The sequence below is a fragment of the Cervus elaphus genome, chromosome 27 (genome assembly GCF_910594005.1).
Source record: "Cervus elaphus chromosome 27, mCerEla1.1, whole genome shotgun sequence".
Lineage (NCBI taxonomy): Eukaryota > Metazoa > Chordata > Mammalia > Artiodactyla > Cervidae > Cervus > Cervus elaphus.
Genome location: NC_057841.1, coordinates 33,774,502 through 33,800,327, shown reverse-complemented (window position 1 = coordinate 33,800,327; position 25,826 = coordinate 33,774,502). Strand labels below are relative to the sequence as shown.

The 25,826-nt window shown below is 44.2% G+C and overlaps 1 protein-coding gene across 3 annotated transcripts in view; it reads right to left on the bottom strand.

The window, feature by feature from the left end:
- Window positions 1–25,826, bottom strand: part of KCTD1 (potassium channel tetramerization domain containing 1) — a 197,807-nt gene that overhangs the window by 29,332 nt on the left and 142,649 nt on the right. For all 3 annotated transcript variants that reach the window (XM_043888873.1, XM_043888874.1, XM_043888872.1), the window contains exon 2: window positions 19,511–19,689. In XM_043888873.1, coding sequence (XP_043744808.1) covers window positions 19,511–19,689 — 179 coding nt within the window. The remainder of the gene's footprint in view (window positions 1–19,510; window positions 19,690–25,826) is intronic.

The window sequence follows — 25,826 nt, the reverse complement described above, 5'->3', positions numbered from 1 at the left end:
AGCAGCAAAATAGAAAAACAATCTGTGACGAGTCCACCAATCAGTAGGATATTACTTTTTTAAAAAAATCTGACTTACAGCCTTTTTCTATTGAATAATTTTGTTTTCAGAAGCACTGTGGCTTCATACTTTTTCGAGCCTACTAACCCAAGGTCCCTGACAGCTCATTTGGTAAGGAATCTGCCTGCAATGCAGGAGACCGTGTTTCGATACCTGGGTCGGGAAGATCCGCTGGAGAAGGGATAGGCTACCCACTCCAGTATTCCTGGGCTTCCCTTGTGGCTCAGCTGGTAAAGAATCCACCTGCAATGTGGGTGACCTGGGTTCAACCAAATTTTTGTCCTGATATTTGATACCTAAGGAAGACAGCAAATGAGATAGAGGGCTGGGGGAAGGTGTGTGTTTGTGCAGATGTGTAAATGTGTGGGTGGGAGTGAGTGTCTGTGTTTGTAGGTGTGGGTACATAAACGAGAGGTATATAGGAAGCTGTCCCTGCAGTGGAACCTAGATTTGGAACAGCAGGGAAGGAAAGAAAAGCAGAGAGGAAAATCAGCACTGGGACTTCCCTGGTGGTCCAGTGGCTAAGTCTCTGAGCTCCCAGTGCAGGGGGCCCAGGTTCGATCCCTGGACAGGGAACTAGATCCCACATGTAGCAACTAAGAGTTCCCATTCCACAACAAATATTGAAGATCCTGTGTGCCAAAACTTAAGACCCTGTGGAGCCAAATAAATTTTAAAAGTTTTTTTGTTTTTTTTTTTTTAAAGAAAAATCAGCACTGCAACCAAAGGGTCCCCTTCCCTCCTGTCTGCTGGGATGGAAGAGGAGGGAAACAGAACAAGTGGAAGGGAGGAGAAATGCTGGGTTGATACCGGAAACCTTTTGAAATGCAGGGGTCTTCATTTTATATTCTATTTTTGCATATTTTAAAAATTAGTTTTTATTATAGTATAGCTGCTTTGCATATATTTTAAAATGTTCATAATAGGGAATTTCCTGGCAATCCAGTGGACTCTGCTGTCTCACTATCAAGGACCTCGATTCAATCCTTGGTTGGGGAATTAAAGTCCCACGAGTCATATGGCCAAAAAAAAGAATAATATCCATAATAAAACATTTTTCTTAGAGAGGGGAGAGGCGATGCTATGCTGGGTATTATTATAATGTAAAAAATCCCAAAAAATGAAAAACACCAGTCAACTCACTGTTAGAGAATCCTTACTTTCGAACAGCATTTAATTTGCATATAATTGTTTACAAAATTTGAGAAATAGTTGTGTAGAGTTTCCACACTTGGGAAGTTTCATCGATATTTCAGAAACACAGATAAAAAATGAATTCAGAGCTTGTTACAGAAATGGACAGAAGTAATTTAAGAGAAGAGAGAAAATATCTTCTAAGGAAAAGCAAACAAAACAAATTATATCTACTTATGAGGAAGTAATGTTTTCAGTACCTGTTCCCTGTGGCAGCATCATTTTCTTAAATGATTCACAGAACTGAAGAAAGCAGGGGAGAAAAGAAAGGCAAGTTTAAAATTAAAAAAAATGTATGAGAGCGCCAGCAATTCTGGCACTCGTCGTCTTGGAGAATTGCTCAGTTCAGTTCAGTTTAGTCGCTCAGTCGTGTCTGACTCTTTGCAACCCCATGAACTGCAGCACGCCAGGCCTCCCTGTCCATCATCAAATCCAGGAGTTTACTCAAACTCATGCCCATCGAGTCGGTGATGCCATCCAGCCATCTCATCCTCTGCCGTCCCCTTCTCCTCCTGCCCCCAATCCCTCCCAGCAGCAGAGTCTTTTCCAGTGAGTCCACTCCTCACATCAGGTGGCCAAAGTATTGGAGTTTCAGCTTCAAAATCAGTCCTTCCAGTGAACACCCAGGACTGATCTCTTTTACAATGGACTGGTTGGATCTCCTTGCAGTCCAAGGGACTCTCAAGAGTCTTCTCCAACACCACAGTTCAAAAGCATCAATTTTTCGGTGCTCAGCTTTCTTCACAGTCCAACTCTCACATCCATACATGACCACTGGAAAAACCATAGCCTTGACTAGATGGACCTTTGTTGGCAAAGTAATGTCTCCGCTTTTTAATATGCTATCTAGGTTGGTCATAACTTTCCTTCCAAGGAGTAAGCGTCTTTTAATTTCATGGCTGCAGTCACCATCCGCAGTGAATTTGGAGCCCCAAAAAATCAAGTCTGACACTGTTTCCACTGTCTCCCCATCTATTTCCCATGAGGCGATTGGACCAGATGCCATGATCTTAGTTTTCTGAATGTTAAGCTTTAAGCCAACTTTTTCACTCTCCTCTTTCACTTTCATCAAGAGGCTTTTTAGTTCCTCTTCACTTTCTGCCATAAGGGTGGTGTCATCTGCATATCTGAGGTTATTGATTTTTCTCCTGGCAATCTTGATTCCAGCTTGTGCTTCTTCCAGCCCAGCGTTTCTCATGATGTACTCTGCATATAAGTTAAATAAGCAGGGTGACAATATACAGCCTTGATGTACTCCTTTTCCTATCAGGAAGCAGTCTGTTTTTCCATGTCCAGTTCTAACTGTTGCTTCCTGACCTGCATACAGGTTTCTCAAGAGGCAGGTCAGGTGGTCTTGTATTCCCATCTCTTTCAGAATTTTCCATAGTTTATTGTGATCCACACAGTAGAAGGCTTTGGCATAGTCAATAAAGCAGAAATAGATGTTTTTCTGGAACTCTCTTGCTTTTTCGATGATCCAGCGGATGTTGGCAATTTGATCTCTGGTTCCTCTGCCTTTTCTAAAACCAGCTTGAACATCTGGAAGTTCTCGGTTCACGTATTGGTGAAGCCTGGCTTGGAGAATTTTGAGCATTACTTTACTAGCGTGTGAGGTGAGTGCAATTGTGCGGTAGTTTGAGCTAGTTGACAGCAATACTGATGGCTTCGGGGGACCTCATGGCCACCGGGGGTTGGGGGGAACCAGTCCTTCTCATGACGCACAGGGAAAATTTTTTAAATTAGAGAGTTACATTAATTGCTTACTATAAAAAATGTATTATAATTAACTTGATTGTTTTGAAAAAAAACACCACCGGAATTTACCAAAGTAGGCTTTCTATTCCTACATTTATTGAATGCTTTTCATGTTCCCGGGTACTCTGCCGGACCTCGTATTTTTTAATTTTTTTTAAAGTGGAACCCTTTTAAAGTCTTTATTGGATTTGTTATAAGACTGCTTCTGTTTTGTGTTTTGGTTTTTTGGCCCCTAGACATTCAGGATCTTAGCTCCCCGACCAGGGATGGAACCCACACCCCTTGCATTGGAGGGTGAAGTCTTACCCCTGGACCACCAGGGAAGTCCTAGGGCCTACTCAGATGAGCATGATTCGGGCCAGCGGGGTGCTACAGAAGGACAGAGGACAGGGACTGGCCAGCCTGGGGCAGGCAGGGAAGGCTTCCTGTAGGAAGCAATGCTAGTACTGGGTCTTCAGGACTGCCAGGCATAGAGAAGGGCACAAGGGCTTGGAGGAGGGGTTTAAGGAGAGAAACAGCGTGATGGGTGATGTGGGGACTCAACAAATGAGGAGCGCCTCTCTCAGAGTGTCGGCCTGAGTGGAACAAGTGAGGGCACGAGAGTTTGGGCGCTGTGCTTTCAGTCACCTCTCAGGAGCCTCTGGGAGTTCAGCTCTGACTCAGCAGACCTGCTGGAATCCTGGCTTTACCATCTTCAAGACCATATTGGTTTGAGTTTCAATTTCTTCATCTGAAGAAGGGGATAAGAGCCCATCCAAAGAATTCTTATGAGGAAGAAACGGATGTCTGACTTGAGCTACATTTACTGAGTGTCCACTGCCTGCAGGCCTGCAGGCGCTGAGTCTTGACAACAGATCTGCTAGGTAGATACCATCACTTGCATCTTACAAGTGAGGACACTGCAGTCAGTTAACCAACATGGAGGCAGCAGGACCATGGAATCTCGCTCAGGGCGGCTCCTTCACTGCCCAGTGATTCCTCTGCTTCTCTGTCAAGCCTGGGCTCAGTCAATGCTGACAGATTTTCATACCTTGGAGAAGATGTGCAATGCCTACATAGAATCCAGCTGCACAGACAACCCTGGTGAGCGTCTTGATTTGGAAGACAATGTTTTAGATCACCTGCTCTTTGGTTTGAACAAGTGTCTGTTTTCAAATGGCTTCTGGGGTTTACCACTACTTTTTAAGAGTAGGCCTGGATTAGAGCATCACTGTGTCTCATGGGAGCCCACTTTGGTATTTTCGGCTCCAGCGGTTTCTGCTTCGCCTTCCTCTTGCTTTCTCTGGGGGGCAGGCAAGCCTGCACGTGTGCAGAGGTCTCTCCCCAGCCCACCCCCACCCTCCTCCCCACCGGCTGTTCTATATTTGGAGATATTTGTGACACACTCCTCTTTTCTTTTGATTTAAGACTCTAGAATATGTTTTTCAGTTTACAATATAATTACTATCGAGAGAAAAAAAATGTTATAATAGCTAACATTATTTGAGTTTCTGTTAAATGTGAAAGTGTTACTCACTCTGTTGTGTCCGACTCTTTGCAACCCTATGGACCAGACCGTAGCCCACCAGGCTCCTCTGTCCATGGAATTCTCCAGGCAAGAATACTGGAGTGGGTTGCCATTCCCTTCTCCAGGGGATCTTCCTGACCCAGAGATCAAATCTGGGCCTCTTACATTGCAGGCAGATTCTTTACTGTCTGAGCCACCAGGGAAGCCCAAATTTGTGTTAAGAACGCTGCCAACAACTCTGTGGATTAGCTGGTTTAATCCTCACCACAACTCGAGTGTACAGGAGATATTGTGATGTGAGTGGTGGAGACGCTGAGGCATGGAGCCACCAGATCGCTCGCTGAGGCTGGCTGAACTGTGCAGCCTCCCATCTTGGAAGAGTGAGGGCCAGCCCACGCTCGTCGCTGTCCCCAGCTCTCAGTGTCCGACTGTCTCAGAACTCCAGCTCCGGCACTTCCTGCCAACCCGCCTGCATCTTGCTTCACTCCAGTCTTCTCATTTTTGGTTTCTCATCACATAAGCAAACCCTTGCATATGTTCCTGCTGAACTTAACCTACTTTTTAAACATTTATTTTTAAATAATAATAATTATTATCATTTTTGGCTGTGCCAAACAGCATGCAGGATCTTAGTTCCCCGACCAGGGATCCCCTCCATATGCTCTGCAGTGGAAGCGTGGAGTCTTAACCACTGGACCATCAGGGACATTCCTAACCTATTTTTGAGTGATCTTATCCCCAGGATTCTGAGTATTGGCAGCCCCAACTGTTGAAGGAGTGACTTCCTCTGTGATGAAACGTTCCCGACTTCGTCTGTGTCATCAATCTCCCTCATGTGGGGAAGGGACTCAGCCTAGCCCCCTGTGACTGTGGTCCCCCAGTGGCCCCCCACTCTCTCCACCATACTTGTAGACTATCAGTAACAAGAGGATGTGGACTGGAGCCTCTTCCCATTTCCTCTGCTGTCTTACTACCCCAGCCCGTTGGAACTGGCTCACAGTACACCACAGCAGTCCTTTCAAATAAAAGCATCCTATTAATTATAGACACTATGAGAGGGCTATGGCGAAGCCAGCTGTTTCTTTTTTCAATTTAACAGTGTTTTCCTACTTGTAGTGGGGCCAGCAAAACAGCAGTTTACAACAAAGTATTTACATATTTTGCATAGTACCTAAATGTGAAAAACCAGAGGCTCACACAGTGCTTGATAAAACAAAAGAGAAAGAAGAAAAATACAATTTACCTAAAGACTATGTAAATGCTATGTGAAAACTTAAAGGAAGATGTATGGAAGAAAGTAAGTGAATCTATACTGACTCCTTTGTATCCCTTTCCTGCTTCTACACACACACACACACACACACACACACACACACACACACACGCGTGCGCAGAGCCATTACTGACACTGTAAAGGTCTTATTACAGAGTATCATTCAAAAACTCAGGAGGATTGAAAGGTGGTTAGAGGAATGAAAATGAATTATTCTGTCACTGTATGACTTCAGAGTGACGAGGAGGCTTAAAAACACTTTCACAAACTAGGCTTCAAGCTGACAAAGCCAAAAGGGAGGAGATTTAGCCCCAGGACTGTGAGTTATACCACCTCAGAAGCTAAGAAGGAAAGAAAGCTGCTAATCGGACAAGAGTCATATTTACACAGCTTCAAAAGCATCTAAACGTTTTAAAGAATATATAAAATATCCATACCACCCCTTTGTTGAAAACACCGTTCAATTATCTCTTCAAATCATGAAGGATGATGTGCCTGGTTAGCTTTGTACTCTGAGAGGCTTAAGATTTTGAATATATGTCGCAAGATTATTTACACAGTCACCAAATCAAAAGTGACATGTGAAAAATATGAAGTTTTTATCAGCTCATGATTCAAAGACAACATTCTCGGGTGTGGGGGGTTGAGAAATAAGGAGGGTGCTTACTGACAGCTCCTGCCTTTGGCTGCACCAGGATCAACAATGCGTTGTCATAGGTGTGTCTTGTGCAACCGTCCACACCCTTCTGGGACTCAGGCTTGGTTTATCACGGTTTAAGAATTTACCCAAAGGCACCAAGCCGGTCTATAGACTCGCTGGGCGGTGGGTGTATCTACCGATGTTTCTCCTCATCCCTTCCAACAAAAACCAGAACCAAGCCCTGACCTACAACACATTTAAAGAAAAAAAAGTCTCCCTGCTAATGACAAGATTTTCTCATGTTTCCTCTTCCTTACTGTGATCATATAAATGGGACAAACTGCAGAAGTCACTTGATACCACTGTTTCCCATATCTGTTGCTCCCATAACTTTTTACTTTCCAGTCTTGAGGGAAAGTGCACTAAAACCAAAGCTTCTTTTTACAAATAACGACTTTCTCGAAGTTTTAAAAATCTACATGAAGTGTTACAAATGTGTTCTTTAAGAGCCTGGCAGGATGTGTACTTGGAAATACAAACTGTATCATGATTGCTGGGTTTTTGTAATCATCATAGATTGGCTGCCAGAGTGGAGACCAGAGCGCCAAAAGCACTGCTCACGGCTCCCTAAATCCACTAGGCTGTTATAACCTTATTCTAATCCATTTTAACATGGATTAGATAGTAAAGAATCTGCCTGTAATGCAGTAGACCTGGGTTCCATCCCTGAGTGGGGAAGATCCCCCGGAGAAGGAAATGGCTATCCATTCCAGTATTCTTGCCTGGGAAAGTCCATGGGCAGAGGAGCCTGGCGGGCTACACTCCATGGGGTCTCAAAGAGTCAGATGTGACTGAGTGACTAACACTTTCACTAAACATGTCCAGCAATCTTCTCCAAATTCCATCCTTCACGCCACCTTATTCCTTTTGCAAAGTATCATCAAAATGATTATGTTGTGATGAAGTACCTTCCTCAGGGTCCCTAAGATTATGGTTAGCAAGATACACTTAAATGTATATCCTTCCTTTTTTTTTTTCCCCAGGAGGTGAAAAAAAGAGAAAATGAGAAAAGGAAAAAATCTGAAGGTGAGGAGAATCTGTAGAAGTTTTATGGAAAAAGAAAAACCCTTGATAAAGGAGCTTTATATGTGGTCAGAACTGGTTAAGATTGGAACGCATTTTAATATGTAAGGTGGTACAAAGTTAGAATTTGGTTTTCTCTCTGTCAAGAGGACAAACTTTTCTTGGACTATTGATCTGATTTTTTCCCCTTTTTACTGAGGTATAGTTGATTTACAATGTCGTATTAGTGATCTGCTTTTTATAACAGATTATAAAATTTCTTTACCTTTTAAGTAGTCTGCATTTGCCTTTGAAATCTTTTATTGTCACTAGACTAAATGAATAAGTATTATTTCACAGTGAATAGAAAAAAAAAAATCCTTCTTTTTTTCTTTGACATTGACTGTTTTGTACCACTTCGAGACTGTAAGTTTCATTTCTGAGGTAAGGTCTGAAGCCCTCAGGGCCTCCTAAGCTGTGTTTTTTTTAAAGTCAATTTTCGGAGGGTTGGCTGGGGCCTAGCCAAGCCCTCATGAGGCCAGGTGGGGGCTCTGAAGCACGTTTGGTTCAAAGCATCGAGACAGGTTTGGGCGAGTTGAGATTCACCTCTCAGTTACAAAGCCCTCTGAGCCAGGCGAGGTAGGCCACTGTTTGAAAGTGGCGGTTAGCTGATGTGCACAGTTGTCATTTATCTTCTGAATATGGGGAACACAATAAGAGAAGTTGCACAGGAGTAAAAATAATCATTACCACCGAAAAAGATAAACAGTGAGGTCATTACTAAGCAAACCGACACAGGGCGTTTATGTGGTAGCAGGAGAACGTCCATCACCATCCGAGTGATGGTGTCATTTCTACTGATGCTGTGTCTTGGTTAGATTCAGACAGCCCAGCAAAAACCTGTTACATCTGTGGGACCAAATTTTTTTTTTTTTTGGCAAACGGAATTGCCGCCCAGTTGGAACTTCTGGGTGTCTGCCTTGGGAATAAGACTACATGAAAAGCATATGCGCATCAGAGCACTGCTGACTTCGCATCCCCCGCCACCTCTCATATCCTTCATCCTCCCACCAGGACCACCCTGGGCACATTCGGAAGCCACACGTAAAGCCTTATGTACCCACTTCAGCTTGCTGCTTTGGAGACAGATTGTCACAACTTTCTATCTCCAGGCACCTCGAGAATTATCATTTGGAAGCAGAATATTGATAATTCATCCATTTGAGACAATGATGAATTACATTTCTACATTTCTAATGAAAAGAAATGGCATTTTAATATCAGTTATTTATATACCAATAGCAGAATTGCCAGACATGGAAATGGACGCATCTAGCACCACAGCTCAGGCTTTGGCCGAGGGCATGTGGGTGTCCAGTGGACCCATAAGGGATCCTTCAGTGTGACTTTCAAATTCTTTTTTAACTCCTCAGAGTTTACATGCAAATTGTAACACCATGTGTTTTTGTTTTGAATAAATGCTTCTCTTTGGAAGGGGGGAAAAGTTTAGTTTCTGCATTGGCTTCGTAAAAAAAGATCCTTCAACTTTAGAATGACTTATACATTGTTTATTCCTGCTAAGAATACACATAGCATACACACCTTGCTGTGTTCTGATACACGGAGATACAGAGAGGTTTCAACTCTGTAGACCACGGCAATTTGGGAAGATGGTATCAAGACCGATATGGTAGACACAAGCTGTGGGGTGTAATAGTCTACTCACAAAGCTCCCTATGGAGCCAAAATGTAGTCTGTCTTTTGGAAATTCACCTAAAATTAATGTTGGCTCTCCTTTGCCATGAAAAAGCTCTCAAAGCACTCAACCAGAATCAGAATTATGTAACCAATAGAAACTACAGGGTTTGAGGAACCAAAGTCGTGGAAGATTTGTGAGCTGGATTGTATAAAATAACATTGGTAATTTAAAGCCCTTTTAATGGGATTGTTCTCAACAACACCGTAAAGTGGAGCATATTTTTCACATTAACCTTGGACGAGATGACCGGAATCTTCTGTGAAATACCTACTAATTAACTTTTTCAAATAAGTAAATAGAATATATAGTTTATTATAGAAGTATTTTCTTTAGGAAATATGAACATACGATTATAAACAGAGCAAAAATGACATTGGTGTTGCTTAATGACACTATTCATTGTGACCGATCAAAATGAGCCCAGTCCGTATTATAATCTGAAGTGCTGAGAATCAAGAATGAATCAGTAAGAAAATCCTCACACTAACAACGTGTCCCTGGCCATGTCACCACCATTTCCATGGGGCCGCAGGTGGATGCGTTCATGTTTTATAGTCCTTCTCTGCAGATCTGGGGCTCAAACTCTGAGATGTAGGTGGATCACCTGGATGTCAATGGAAACTGCTCATTTCCCTCACATCCTGGGATACAGATGAGCGGAGCTGAGGAAACTGCACCATTTTTTTTTTTCAAGCATCTGGAGATGACCCTGATCTGAGAGGGTCAGGGAGGAAGTTATCAGTTGGAGGAAAACATTCTGAAGGTAGGTGTCACCCTTCTGTTCATCTGGTTCATGGGTGTCTGGGTTATGACCAGACTGATGGATTCCCTTCTCCTTCCTTTTTTGATTCAGGGTAATTAGACTAGAAAATCCCTTTCTAGGCTCTGCTTTGAAGAGAATGGGATGTTAATCTTTGCTGCCCAGATTGGACTAGGCCTGCAGCTAAGATCTGACATCACTGTAGCATGTGATGATTCAAAATGTGGTCGAGCTGAAGCAGCCCTGAGATGGTTAAGCTGCTCCAGGTCAGAGCAAAACTCATGCCACTCAACAAAGCAAAACTCATTCAACAAATATTTACCCAGCATTGCCAGGCACAGTGCAAGTTGCTGAAGACTACTGGTAGACCTATTATTTGGCTTAAAACCTGAAGTGTAAGCTTAGGGGGCATGTTTTAGAAACACATTTTAAAAATCTTTAAAATGATGTTTCTGATGGGTGCATGCACGTGTGTTTTGCACAGGGGTGTGAATGTGAGATAGTCTGTAGCTTCTTGCACTCAGGTTCACTGCTTTATCAGCAACAGAAAAGGAGGAACCCAGCAGAGAGGTGGTGAGTAATGCATCAGTGGGCTTAGAGACCCCTAACCCGATGAGCAGCTTTACCTGTCCTGGCATTCCCTAGACCATTCCTCCCCCTGGGCACAGCATGCTGGGGCCAAAGCTTGTCCCTGAAAGTTTTCCTAATGGATTTCTCTTCACAGGTGCAACCCAGCAGCCATCAGCAGGTGGCAAGGTCACTGGTCCAAGGCCAACTTTGTCCCTTGCTGTGGGAAGGGTGTGTGTGCTGGACATGGGGCATGGAAAAAAGAGCCTCCTGAAACCCAGCGGCAAAGAAGAACACGACTCATTTATCCCTCTATCCCATCTAAGGTGGTGCTTTTCAGACTTTTTCAAGTCATGACACACAGAAATGGATGGCACGGTATTTGGACAACCCTGGGCCACATGCTCACGGCAGGAGACCCAATGGGAGCTCCGGCACCCAGGGGTCCCACATGCCCCAGGGCTGACCCAGCTAATGCTGGGTGTAGGCCATTTGAGAATAAAGGAGCTTGAGATATTGTAGATGACCTGCTCCCTTGTCCAAAGCCTGCCTTTAGAACACAGTCCCAGAAGGTGGAAAGATGGATTGCCTGGCTGAAGGTGGGAAATATTAGCAAATCCCAAGCCCAGGCCTTGCTCAAGGCCAATGCAATCAGAATTTTTGTGGGCAGGATGAGGTTTTCTTTTTCAAGTCTCAGCTGATTCTAACATGCCACTAAGGTTGAGAAGCATGGCTCTGTTGTGTTGTTATTGTTATTCAGTAGCTAAGTCGTGTCCAACTCTTTGTGACCCCATGGCCTACAGCATGCCAGGCTTTTTCAGCCTGGGTCTTGGGTCTTTTCCAGTGGGTCAGCTCTTCACATCAGGTGGCCAAAGTATTGGAGCTTCAGCATCAGTCCTTCCAATGAACATTCAGGGCAGATTTCCTTTAGGATCGTCCGGTTTGAACTCCTTGCAGTCCAAGGGACTCTCAAGAGTCTTCTCCAGCACTGCAATTCAAAATCATCAATTCTTTAGCGCATGACTTTAAAAGAATAAAAGACCAAGGTCCTGGAGCCAGAGGGAGCCGGAATCCTGGTCCTTCCGCCATTTGCTGAATAAGGGTGAACACACTGCTGAGCCTTGTGGAGCTGCGTGTTCTTATCTGTTAAATGAAGTCAATAACAGGCCCTCCTATAATGTTACGGTGGCACATGGAATGGTGGAGGTAATGAACCCAGGCCAGCTTTAAATGTAATTTTCTATTTCGAAAAGCTTCACTTGATTATTCGACCTTCATTGTTTTGAAGCTCTGGCCTCTGGGTACAGTATTTTACCCAATAATTAATTCACATATTAAGCAAAGTCTTGAATGTCCACTGTGGCTGGCCTGATACTAGCTAGGTACCAAGGATTCAAGGGTGAGAACCAAGTTAGAAGGAGCTTTCCGAGGAGCTTTCTATCTAAGTCGAGGCTGAGTGCTTGGCAAGTGAGAAGTTAATAAAAACTGAGATGGGGCTCACGGTCCTGTCCTGAGTTGTTTCACTCTAAACACGCGGTGTTACTCCCCGCCCATTGTCACTGCTCTGCCATCAAGGGCTCTGGCTCCATCTGCGGGGGCAAGGCAGTGTGCCCCTTCTTCTGTGTCTAAGGATCGGGCTAAGGGAGCCTTGTTATTATTTGCCTCCAAGGGCCTTCTACCCACGTTTATTTTGAACATCTGTTAACTCTCTACTTCGGTTAACACCAAATAAAACTTCAGTCACCACCAGATGCAAAAATATAGAAAATGTACCAGAAACAGCATTATGGTTAATATAACTAGCAAGGTAATCTGGACATGATGGACGGGGCTGGAGCTGTTCCGTACCCATGGCCCTGACAACAGACATGACCCTGAACTTCCCCCACTGAGATGAAGGGTGAACGTGTGTATCTGCCACACGTTAGATAATAGAAGGTGAATCACAGGATGCAGAACAGGCCACTGGGACTTCCCCGGTGGTCCAGTGGTAAAGAATCTGCCTGCTAATGCAGGGGACAGGGCTTCGATCCCTGGTCCGGGGAGATTCCACATGCCACGGGGCAGCTAAGCCCGAGTGCCACAACTACTGAAGTCCTGGAGCCCTAGAGCTGGTGCTTCACAGCAAGAGAAGACACCACAGTGAGATGCCTGTGCACCACAACTAGAGCGTAGCCCCTGCTCGCTGCAACTAGAGAACGCTTGTGTGCAACACTGAAGACTTAGTGCAGCCAAACAAATTAATAAATAAAAAATACAATTACTTAAACTTAAAAAAAAAAAAAAGACAGGCTGTTGATCACAGATCAAGGGTGATCTGTGATACCAAAGTCACAACAATCTGCTTCTTCATCAACCCTGAAATGTAACCTAGATTTTGTCTTGAAAAATGTAGATGAACAAATGAAGATGTATCCTGAAGAAAGAGACCACAGGATAAAATTATTTGCAGACTTAGCATAGGAAGCAAACTACATCCCAAGGCTATTTACCTTGTTTTATTTTTCTTCTTACTTATTACCATCTCAAATATTATTTGATTGTGTACTTGTTTATTGTCTGTCTCCCACCCCACTCCCATGTAAACGACGAGAGGGCAAGGACTTTTGTTGGCCAGTGTATGCCACAGTTGACAGAGAACACAGAATAAATCTGTGGAACGAATAAAATATGACAGGGAAAACTACAGGCCAGTGCCTGTAATTTGGCTGCACTTTTCTTCGAATAATGCTCTAAGGTAAGACTTGATGAGCTAGATTATTTTAAAACTTGGGCCTATGTTGCTCCCAGTGGCAAAGCAACTTGGCTGAATCTGCTAGCCTAAGTTACTGAAGCTGGCTTTTCAGCCCTAAACATAAAATCCAGCTTCATCGTGTTTGAAAAACAAACAAAAAATAGTCTTTTGAAGCTGGTTTTATTTATTCTTTGCCTATATAACTGAGGAGCAGTTTTGGAAAAGCAATATTGTAAGATGAAAAAAAGAAACAGAGAAGAGAAAAATTCCCCTTATTATCCTGGAGAGTCTTTCCATTGTTCATTGGCCAGGTGCTTTTCCTCCTTTTGAGTCACCCCATAAACTAAGCTCCTTTTCTTTTTTTTTTTTTTAAGTATGTTTATTTATTTTTGACTGTATCAGGTCTTAGTTGCTGCACGTGGTCTCAGCAGTTGCCTAAGTATGAGGGTCTCCACGGCAGGCAGGATCCTAGTTCCCCGACCAGGGATCAGACTCAAGTCTGCTGCATTGCAAGGAGGATTCTCAACCTCTGGACCACCGGGGAAGTCCCTTCTTTTAGTTTTTTTGTAAAGATCAACCAATCTCGCCAATCAGAAGTGCTCACCATGAGACTGTCCTCACTGTGTGAAGGTCCACAGGCATTTCCCCAGGAGCTGTCTCTTTCCATTTGAAGTGAAGTGAAGTGAGAGTCACTCAGTCGTGTCTGACTCCTTGCGACCAGTATTCTCCAGGCCAGAATACTGGAGTGGGTAGCCTTTCCCTTCTCCAGGGGATCTTCCCCACCCAGGGATCGAATCTGGGTCTCCCACATTGCAGGCAGATTCTTTACCATCTGAGTTATATTCAGTGCCATGCAGTAATTCCAAATGAACGTTTAGGGAACAGTTTGCGAAACAGGGTGCATTAATTTGGGGGCACTTTTGTTGAGATCCTGAAGCGAGAGCCTGTGAGATGATACCTGGGGACCACTGTGTGTCTAGGGACCGCAGTGTGAACTGGGACTGTCGACGTCATGGTCAGAGCACAGAACCCCCAGCCCTGACACAGGATTACAGAAAAGTCCCGAGGCTGGCACACAGAAGGTACTGGGAAATCCACACATGAGAATTCAGTTGTCCTGAAACTGCGGACCAACCTCTTAATGACGCACGTGCCCAACTTTCCCTTCAGGGATGCTGCTGTTGTTTCAGCCTCTCAGTCGTGTCCGACTCTTTGCCACCCCATGGACCATAGCCCGCCAGGCTCCTCTGGTCCATGGGATTCTCCAGGCAAGAATACTGGAGTGGGTAGCCACTTCCCTCTCCAGGGGATCTTCCCGACCAAGGGACTGAACCCAAGTCACTGGGAAGCACTTCAGTGCAGCTCCAGGTGACGTGCCTGGGAATGGCCAGCATGTTGGGGGTGAAGCCTGCCAGAGCCAGCTCTCTGCTGGCAAGGCACACACGCCTGGCACTGCCATCCTAAAGCACCAGATACACACACCCCTTGGGTGGCCATGGGTGTCGACCGCAAGGCTGAAAGCTGAGTCTCTTGGGTTTTGCAATTAGCTACATACGCCAGTATGCTTAGTAACTGTGGCTATTCAGAAGAGACTGATTCAGCATAATCTTATGTGGGAGTTAACTCATATACTTGGTTTAAAAGATACAAAAGCTCTGTGAAACACACAGATAGGATGGCTCAGGGGATTGTAACATGAGATCTTGTCTTTCACTTCTAGGTTAGCAGCTCTTCTAGCTAGGCCTTGCCTCACTGCCAACCGATAGGTTTGGTTAATCAGTTCTATCAGCCCACTTCCCGGTTTTAAGAAGTCCACATCAGAAAAGTCATCAATATAACTGCTGTTAATATTATTTTTGTTCGAGGTGACCATTAAAGCTGAAATAGACCTAACTCTGAACTCAGATTTATGTGTTCGTTTAAAGCAGGGATTCCAGCCTCCAGGATCTAATATCTGATGATCTGAGATGGAGCTGATGTAATAATAGAAATAAAGTGCACAATAAATGTAATGCATTTGAATCATCCTGAAACCATCGTCCCCCATCCCCGGCCTGGTTCGTGGAAAAATTGTCTTCCATAAAATTGGTCCTTGGTGACAAAAAGATTGAGGACCACTGTTTTAAAGCATGGGCTTCCCTGGTGGCTCAGATGGTAAAGAATCTGCCTGCAATGCAGGAGACCTGGGTTTGATCCCTGGGCCAGGAAGATCCCCTGGGAAAGGAAATGGCAACCCACTCCACTATTCTTGCCTAGAACATTTATTTAGTTTCACAGACATGTGTGGCTAGGTAGATATTTCAGTGTCAACATTAGGAGGTTTTAAAAAGGCCATGTAATTTGTTACCAATATTACTTACTTAGGACAAATCAGATACCTAGATTTTTGTTACCAATGATGTTAGTGGGGACCTTGGATTTCTGAGTTAGATATAATCAGGTCTGTTCTTAAACCATGCAGGGCACATGGCAAGAGTATCAGTGAGGTCCACCTCCCGTATGTCTAGAGATTTACAACTTAGAAATCAAGCTAACCAACTGTTAAATGTGTTCTATCTCCGTTGTATATCTATTTAAAATATTTTCATGCTGATAATATTTTTTCTTGACTCTTTTTAATTTTTGGTTTCACTTATTTGATGTAAAATTATTACAGATCCGACCTGGGTGGTTTTCCTGGCGATTCCAATTCCAAAAAGCGGCACAGAATTGGAGACTTGGAGGCTCCCATTGAGGGCTTCCCAGGTGGCTCAGACAATAGAGAATCCACCTGCAGTGCAGGAATCGCAGGAGATTCAGGTTCAATACCTGGGGTGGGAAGGTCCCTGGAGGAAGGCATAGGCAACCAACGCCAGTATTCTTGCCTGGAGAATCCCATGGACAGAGGAGCCTGGTGGGCTACAGTCCATGGGGTCACAAAGAGTCAGACACGACTGAAATGACACAGGCAAGGTTCCCCTGAAAGGGAACAGTGTTCGTCACTGAGGTGGTATGGATCAGCCTCTGTCTCATAAACACCTCCAAAGACCTGTTTTGCATCTTACATGAAACACTGGTAAAGACAGACCAATCACAGATATATGCAGTACTATAGTTAATTTGAACCCTTATGTCCAGTCCTGTTAGCTAAAAACCACCCAATGATAAAAGTGAATGACAATGTGAATAATTAACCTTGTAAAATGTAAAAGTCAACTCTCTTACTGAATCCTTACTTAGGGTTTGTAAGCCAAAAAAAAAAAAATAGGGCACATCAGTGCATACAGCGTAACCAGGGAACCTTGCTAATTAAAGAAATGAAGATGAAGGTGTATTTTCAATGGTGGAGTGGCCATTATGATACAGCACAAAGTATCAAAATATTCATTGAGTAAGAGACCTATATTCACTTGAGGGACCATATAGAGCCATATGGTGAAAAATCAGGATCTCTTAGGAAAATTGCAGAGATTCTTATTTCATTGGTCTGCGGTCTTGGACGGTCTTTTAATGCTTTCCAGGTGCTTCTAATGTTTACCTGTGTCCAATTTACCACTTTCTGGGGACAATGTTCTAAAGAAGGGGTCCCCAACCTCTGGGATCTAATGCCCGATGATCAGAGGTAGAGCAGATGTAATAACAATAGAAATAAAGTGCAGAATAAATGTAATGTGCTTGAATCACCCCGGTCTGTGTTAAAATTATTTTCCATGATACCTGTCCTTGGTGCCAAAAAGGTTGGGGACCACGGTTCTAAAAGTAATCTTTAGTCCAGAAGACAGTAAATAGAAATAGAATAAAAAATCACCTACAATATTTCAAAATGAAGTAAAGACTCTTGCAGGACCTTTGAATTTATAGAAAGCCATTTCCTCCTCTAGGGGATCTTCCCAACCCAGGGATCGAACCCGAGTCTTTTACATCTCTTGCATTGTCAGGAGGATTCTTTACCACTAGCACCTCCTGGGATCGGTCCCATTAAACTGACTACTGCTTTGAAATGACCATTTAATTGCTTTCCAAGCCCCACTGCCCCAAATCCAAGCGGAAGCAAAGCAACACACAGTGACCAATTCAACATCCACACCATTGTCTTCTGACCAGTGTCATCTGCTTTAGGTGTATGCAACAGAAACAGAAGTTACTTGTAAGGCCTGTTTCCAAAAGTCTGGACAAATGGTTAAAAATATCTCCTTGGAATGGCTCAGCAGTTCTGCAACAGGGGGGGACATTAAAGATGAAGGACCAGAAGATGCAGGCAAGGACGCCTTTGAGCCTATAAGAATCCAGGCAAGAATCCAGAAGTGAGGCTGTTACTGTGGTCTAGGAAATGAAGGAATGGGATATATTTGGAATTTGGAAGGCAGTTTGAAAAGAAACAATTGCTGGGTTTGGCAGGGGATTAAGTATAAAGGCAATACTATGTGTTGGGCACAGGGCCACAGCATGCTTTCTGTAATCACATATAATCCTCCCAATAACCTTGGAAGAATATATATTTGTTTCTATTTCACAAGACAGAAGATAGGCGTTTAGAAACTGAACCTATCCATGGCCAAATAACTATTAAATGGGAGCGTCAACTTTCAAACCTGGGAATAATGAACCACAAATTGTTTTTGATGTTGCTCCCAGGATACTGTGGCTCATTGTACGGGACAAGGAAGCACAGAGAAAGACTGAGAAAAAAAGGTGATCACTGTATCTTCTCTAATTAAGTTGGAGAAAGAGATACTCAATTTATGATATATGTTAAGTATCAGGAGGTGTGGGGAGGGAGAGGTTCAATTATGTACATGCTTTTTGAATCTCTGAATATATAGTTCAGTACTGTCCAACAGTAATAAAGAGCGAGACACATGTGTAATTTTGTATTTTCTGGTAGCCACATTAAGAGTAAAAAGGAACAGGTGAAATCAATTTGGATATATTTTATTTAACTCAATTATTAACTTATGACTCAATATATTATCCCACTGGGGCTTCTCTGGTGACTCAGTGGTAATCCACCTACAGTGCAGGAGACACAGGATACACAGGTTCGATCCCTGGGTCGGAAAGATCTCCTGGAGGAGGGCATGGCAACTCACTCCAGTATTCTTGCCTGGAGCATCCCATGGACAGAGGAGCCTGGTGGGCTGTAGTCCATAAGGTCACAAAGAGGCAGACACGACTGAAGCGACTTGGCACACAGGCGTATTCCTTCATAAAATATCAGACAGTGAAGTGAGACGAACAAAAAACGAAAGAGCCGTCTTCGTGCAGTTATGACCGTGATTTCATCCGTGCTCCCTCCTTAGGCTGTAAGTTACCTGATACGTCACACTGTAGGAGGTGCTCAAAACCTGCAATGAGTGCGCTTCCGAAGCCCAAGTGCTCTGTTTCCATTTCATCTGAGCAGAAACAGGTAGGGAAAGCTCCTTATCCCGACATCAGCCCATGTGAGCTCATGCCTCTTACTCTACTCAACAGCCTGACTGCCTAAGATAAACTCCCTAATAGGTTCTGCCACAGCCCCCAGATCCAGATGGGCTGAGGTGGAGGTGGGAGCAGTGGGGTCTGGGGGTGCAAAGTAAATTGTTTCCTTGGAACTCCTTTAGAAATGGGTGGACGGGGACTTAGGAGGGGAGCTCTCCTCAGAGTGGTGTACAGAGCCTGTCTGTACGACAGCCGCCCCCCTTCACATCCTTTTTATATTTGCTTATCTGCCTTGCACTCTTACAGTTCCACTGCCCTTCATTTCTTTTCAAGCAAGATTATCTTTCTGGACTTTTGCCAGGTGTTCTAAATATACTGCCCTACTGATAAGAGTCTCGATTTTTTTCCAGTTCACACGTTGGTGGGCCAAATGATCCCTTATAAAATTCTAAAACTTGATAAGAAAGTGTGTTTTAGCAGAAGAGAACAGAAGAAAGGTCAGGGGGAGAAATCACCATCCTTTGTTTACTATGCTAAGAAAGGTGAAGATCTCAGAGGAGTGAACTATCGCAGAACTCCATCCTCGGTGACACTCTCACGCGCACTCGGCTAAGCTCTGGATCAAACCCTGACTCACAGATTTACATTCGTGTCCCAGGGCAGTGTTTGGGGGCGGGGGGGTGGGGTGGGGGGTGGGTGTGCAATGCCTTCACGTCCTACTCCTGGCCACGGTGAGGCCACGCTGCAAAGCTGGTCAAAGGAAGAACAGTTAGCTCATCAAACACATGCACTCTTGTATTACCTTGACTCGGGGTATTTGGTGAGGGTGGCCAGGCTGCTGGTGTACATGTGGCCGCCCACGTCGATGTGGACGGGCGCGTTGGATTTTGTGAGCTGTGCTGGAGTAGGAATGCCTTGATTGTTCAGTGGAGATGCAGGAGATCTAGTGATCAGAGGTCTTGACATATTGGGCCGACTGTCCTACAGAGAGAGAAGCAAGTTTAGACATGTTTGCTTTATTTAGTGGAGAGAAAGGAAATGCATACCTCCTACAGAATAAGCCAGTGACTAGCGCTGATATTCGTTCACTAATAAAATCTGGAAAATCAGCAAGCTCTCGCTTTTACCGTCATGCATATGAAAAAAACCCAAGATATGTGACAAAGAAAAGGAAAACTTCCCATGCTCAGAATCAAGGAGCTGAACTAATATTTGTTTCACATTGAACCACGCACTGTGATGGCTTATTTTACTAACGAATTCTTGCATTTAACAATTGGTTAATGGCTTGTGGAGAACTACTATTCACTACAAATGAAAAGATAATCAATACTTGAAATGGTCTCCATCCAGATAAAATACATATGCTATAGCCTTCTCTTGGAAAACTACCTTATTGCTACGGGCTGGGGATAAATACAGACCTTCGGCCCTTTGGTTCTGCGGAATGGTCTCTTCAATTTCTATTTTCCAAATCAGGAGAAAGGGGGCGTGGGGCATGACTGGTCTAACCATCAGTTCACACACTCAAAGCAACCTTGTAAACAGGTACCAGAAACTCATCAGTCAACAGATGAAACAAACAAAAAAATAACCCACATCTACCCACTGGGTTCCTGCTTCTCTCACCAGAAGACTATGGAACTGGGGACACCTTGAAAAGTGTGTCCCCTCCAGAGATTAGGTATGTCCTTGGGAGCCACGAGCCAGCTGCTCTCATGCATGCTGAGCTCATAGAAGAGATAATTTTCCAAGGTGGGGCTGAGGCACATGGGGTACAGTGTGCTGCCCCACAGGCAAAGGTATCCTGGAAACAAACGAAGCAGAAGGAGGACATCACATGATGGCACGAGAATGTGCTGAAGAAACTGTACTCTTGAGAAAATAAAATCTGCCATCCTTTCCATGGATACAATATATATATATTTCAAACACCATCCAAACATGGTCGATCGCTTTCATATTCGAGCCCAAACCACAGACAAGTCAAGTCAGGTCTCTGGCACTCAAAGAAGGGGGTCAAATATTTAGAATCTACAATTAGGAAAAAGCTCAAACAGCACTTATGTCTGAATTCTGCCAGGCGATCGCCACGAGGGTGCTTGTAGATTTACAATTTAGCCAGAGATTGTTTGCAAACAATGTGCGGCAGAGTCAGTGATAAGGCATAATAAAGGGATTTTGAGAAATGCCTTTGATGGAGATTACAAATGGGAAGTCATCTAGTTTTTGTGCATAAAGCCCAGCATGATGAAATGTAAATTTGCAAAACATCCTAGATTTTAGGATCCAAAACAGCTTCAGGAGTTACCTGGGGCACAACTGTTGGACTAGTTAGCATTAACCACATGTCCAGGCAAGACTGGGAATGCACGTTCCTTCTGGAACTCCGCATCTACTGTGAATGGGGTGGTGATTGAGCTTTTACGCAAAATGTTGACCATCTGTGTGGTGCTTTTCTCCGTGCTGAATTAAACAGAGCCCTGGAACAGTCATAGAAAGAGTTCATGCTTTATTTCTTAAACTGGGGGAAGTGGGTTTGTAGATGGTCACTGTGTCATTCTTTGTATGTTCCTGTATATTTTTAACAACTCAATATAGATATTAAAAGCACAAGGGATGACTGCAACACAGAGAGAAAAGTCAAAGAGTTACTGGACGGGGAAAAGAACTAAAAAAACAAGGACACACATCAGTAGGAAATGTAAAGCAGTGAAGTCTGGGAAATATTCAACAGCATTTTAAAATCTGGGTGTCAGAAAATGCGTTTTTTCCTTTAAAAGTACAATCGTGTAACCTGCACTTTTAAGAGCTATATACTACCCGACTTCCTTTTAGAAAATGATCTCTTGGCTAAAGATACACACACACACACACACACACACACACACATCCCAGTCTGTTACAATTACACACACACACACACACACACACACCAGTCTCCGTTACAATTCAGCCCATCACAGCACTGCAGCGTCTGTAACAGTTTTTCAATTGGACACATTCCATACCCTGCCTCAGGGTGCTGGGGTAAAAATGAACAGATTTGCAGGGTTAATACTGTAGTTAGACTGTGACCTCACTCAGCACAGCTCTAACACTGCCAGGTCTACGGAGAAGAAGGAAAAAAGAAAGCGTAACTGATTGGTTGAAGGAATCCAGATTTCTCAGAATATATACCATGTACACTGAAAATCATATATGTATGGATATTGCTAAATTTAAAATGAAACCAGTGTTTCCTTGTGGGAGGGGAGGATGGGAAGTGGGAGATTAACCCTTTAGGACAAGGAGGAAGTTTCCTAATGGGTGGGCTCAGGCAGACTAGTAAGACTTATTTTTTTTTTAATTGATTTGTCTCTGCCAGATCTGGCAGCACACGGGATCTTCTATCTCTGTGGCGGCTTCAGCATCTAGTTCCCTGCTGTTGTTAGTCACTCAGTTGTGTCTGACTCTTTGCAACCCCGTGACTTTGTGACTGCAGCATACCAGGCTTCGCTGTCCTTCACCACCTCCCAGATACGCTCAAACTCATGTTCACTGAGTGGTGATGCCATTCAACCATCTCGTCCTCAGTCATCCCTTTCTCCTAGTTTCCTGACCAAGGATCAAACCTGTGTCCCTGCATTGGGAGCACAGACTCTTCGCCACTGGACCACCAGAGAAGTGCCCCCCCCCTTTTTTTTTAATTGAAATATAGTGGATGTAACAATGTTGTGTTAAGTTTCAGGTGCCCAGCAAAATGATTCAGCTATACATATCTATATCTATATTTAGACAGCTTCCCTGCTGGCTCCGACCACCAGGAATCTCTCTGCAACGCTGGAGACCTAGGTTCTATCCCTGGGTCTGGAAGATCCTCTAGAGAAGGGAATGGATACCCACTCCAGTGTTCCTGCCTGAAGAATCCCCGTGGACAGAGGAGCCTGGCGGGTTATAGTCCATGGGGTCACACTGAGCAACTAACACTTTCATTTCACATATGTATGTACACATACACATATATATGTATATGTGTATATATCTGGTCTTCTCAGGTGCCACAGTGATAAAGAATCTGCCTGCCAATGCAGGAGATGTAGAAGATGCCAGTTCGGTTCCTGGGTCTGGAAGATCCCTTGGAGAAGGAAATGGCAACCTGTTCCAATAATCTTGCCTGGAAGATTTCATGGACAGAGGGGCCTGGCAGGCTACAGTTCATGGGGTCACAGAGTGGGACAGGACTGAGCACACACACACACACACACACACACACACACACACACACACTTATCTTTTCAGATTCTTTCTCCTTATAGGCTATTATAAAATATTGAGGCCAGTTTCCTGTGCTATACAGTAGGTTCCCGTTGCTTCCAGTAAGACTTGAAGCGTTACAATTAGTCTTTGGTGAGCTCCTCTCTGAGGCTCTCTTCTCATCCTGGCAGTTTTCTGTGTTCTGTGTTTATCCCCTTAGATCATTTCTAAGGTATAAACTGCTATCAGCTAATGGAATAGAGGGTTTTCACTCAGTACTTTCCACATTGGTGCAGGCTGAAAGGACTTTTTAAATCCATAGGCTGGGGGTAGGGGGGGCATGTTTGGGGCTGGCTGGTCTGAGCGCTTGTGGGAGACACTCAGATCTGTTGCACTGATTCCAGGTGCTCCAGCTGACTCAGCCGTGGCCACCTCCTCCCCTCGCTAGTGACCAGAACTGGCGCTCTCTCTTCTTTAACTGAACCCTGAGGTCTCAGATACGATGTCTGCACCTGCCTGCAGCAGCCACTTCTCTACCAGCCTAAGAACGAAGCCAACATCCAGGCTGGCTGAGCTGGATCCTCCCTGGCACTGTTGAGACACCGAATCCACCAACTCTGAGTCTCCAATCTCTAAGTTTCCTGATACTCGGGAAGACAAATTCATCTTTAAAGCTAGACTGAGCTTGGACTTCTGTTACTTACTCTGCTTCCTACCTTTCCTGGATACAGCCACCTTCCCATAGGTCATTTGGGCTGGTGAGATTTGGCCTGTGATACCCAGAACAGCTGCCTGCAGACAGACACAGCAAAAACTTTCTATCCTATTATCACCATGCTTCAGCTCCACGTTCCCATCTTTAATCACTTTCCCAGCATCATCTCATTAGTTGGTATGTGTCTTTCAACATCACTTCCGATGAGATGAAAACCATGAACTTTAACCAGAAGAGAGCATAAGTGTTTGGAATGCGCCAACATCGCTGCTGGAGAAACAGCTCAGGGCACTGAGGTGTACTTGGAAAAGTGGCCAAAATGGTGGTGTTTCTGATAATTCCCCCTCTGGAATAGACTCGCCCGGGCGGTGGGCTGGTGGAAGGAACCCCATCCTAATGTTAAGTTACTTGGTTACGGTCCCCTCCTCCTGTAGCCACTGTTCCTTCCTTCCACAGTCTCAGGCAGTGTCCCTAAGGATGCACATACCCCGGGGAACAGGACAGGCTGGTCCCTGGCCTCAGCAAGCTGGTTCAATGGGAGAGAGGAGACAGGAAACAATCAACTACAATAAGCAGAGGGAAGCCAGGTTACTGTGGCCATTTTAACTACAAGGACATGTAATCCAGGCTTGGGGGCTGCGAGGAGAGGTGGCGAAGACTACCTGGAGACAGTCTAAGCTGAAATCTGATGGATGAGAAGTCAGCTCACTGCGGGATGCAGGAAGGAGACCACATGATACGTTCTAGAAATTAAAATTTCTAGTAAAATTTCAGTACGCTGTGAGAATTCCCCTACTTGTTTTCTTTCCAAGTATGGAGGGAAAGTGCAGGAAATGGAAGCTTGGAGATGATGGTCTGAGGACCACAGAATTAAATGGCAATTTACAATGAAAATATAAATAAACCCACCATAATATTACTATGATGGGAAAAGGGGGAAGAAGAAGAGGAAGGAAACTCACAGCCAGTTTTCTAAGCAGCTGTCTGATAGAACTTTCTGCAAGAATGGAGACAATGTTCCACATCTTCACCATTTAGTAGGGTGGCCATGAGCCATGTGTGGCCATTTGAGGACCTGAAATGTGGCTAGTGCGACTGAGGAACCGAATTTGTAATTTTAATGCATTTTAACGAGTTTAAATGTAACGTAGGTAGGTCAAGTGTTGGAGGCAACACTGGAGGCAACCGACTCCAGTATTCTTGTCTGGAGAATTCCACGGACAGAGGAGCCTGGTGGGCTGCAGTCCATGGGGTCACAAAAGTCGGACACAACTGAGCAACTAACACTAGGTCAAGTGTGGCTAGTGGCTGTCATGTTGGACAGGACAGCGCAGTAAACCTTGTTTGAATTTTTCTTGATATATGGAGGCCCACATCATGATAAACTTGAACTTTAATCACTCAGGGAGAAGCAGGGGCATTTTAAAGTGAATACAAATGGTTTATGACCCCATCCCCTCCAACACATTCATTTCCCTCTCTCCTTCTAACTGTACTTCTGCCTTCTTTACTGATTTTATGAAAATAAAAGAGATGAGTAACCATGCAGTGAGGATGCTCCACACACTACATCTCTGGGTTTCAGAGAAGCAGCTGAGACATAAAAGCACATCCCGAATGACTCCACTCCCAAGAGGTTACAGGCAGCAAAAGGAATCTGTGATGACGGAGCTCAGAACACTGGCCACCTTTTTTTTGTTGGCAGGGCGGGTAGCTGGCTAGGAGGGGATAAGAATGAATCTTCTGGAGAGCTAGAAAAGTGCTGAATCTTGATCTGGGAAGTTAAACAGTTACATACATACGTATGTGCATGTGTGTGTGTGCTCAGTCGTATCCGACTCTTTGAGACCCCATGGACTGTAGCCTGCCAAGCTCCTCTGTCCATGAGGATTCTCCAGGCAAGAATACTAGTGTGGGCTACCATTTCCTTCTCCAGGGGATCTTCTCAACCCAGCGATTGAACCCGAATCTCCTGCATTGGTAGGTGGATTCTTTAACTGCTGGCTGAGCTACCTTGGAAGCCCATGCATACGTGCACCTAAGATTTATTCACTTGACTTTTAAGTTCTACTTAAAAAGAAAACAAACCAAAAAATAATCTTGGAAGAAACTCCTCCAATCCAAGCACTTTTCTGTTCAGATACTCATTTAAATTTCTGTGAGATAC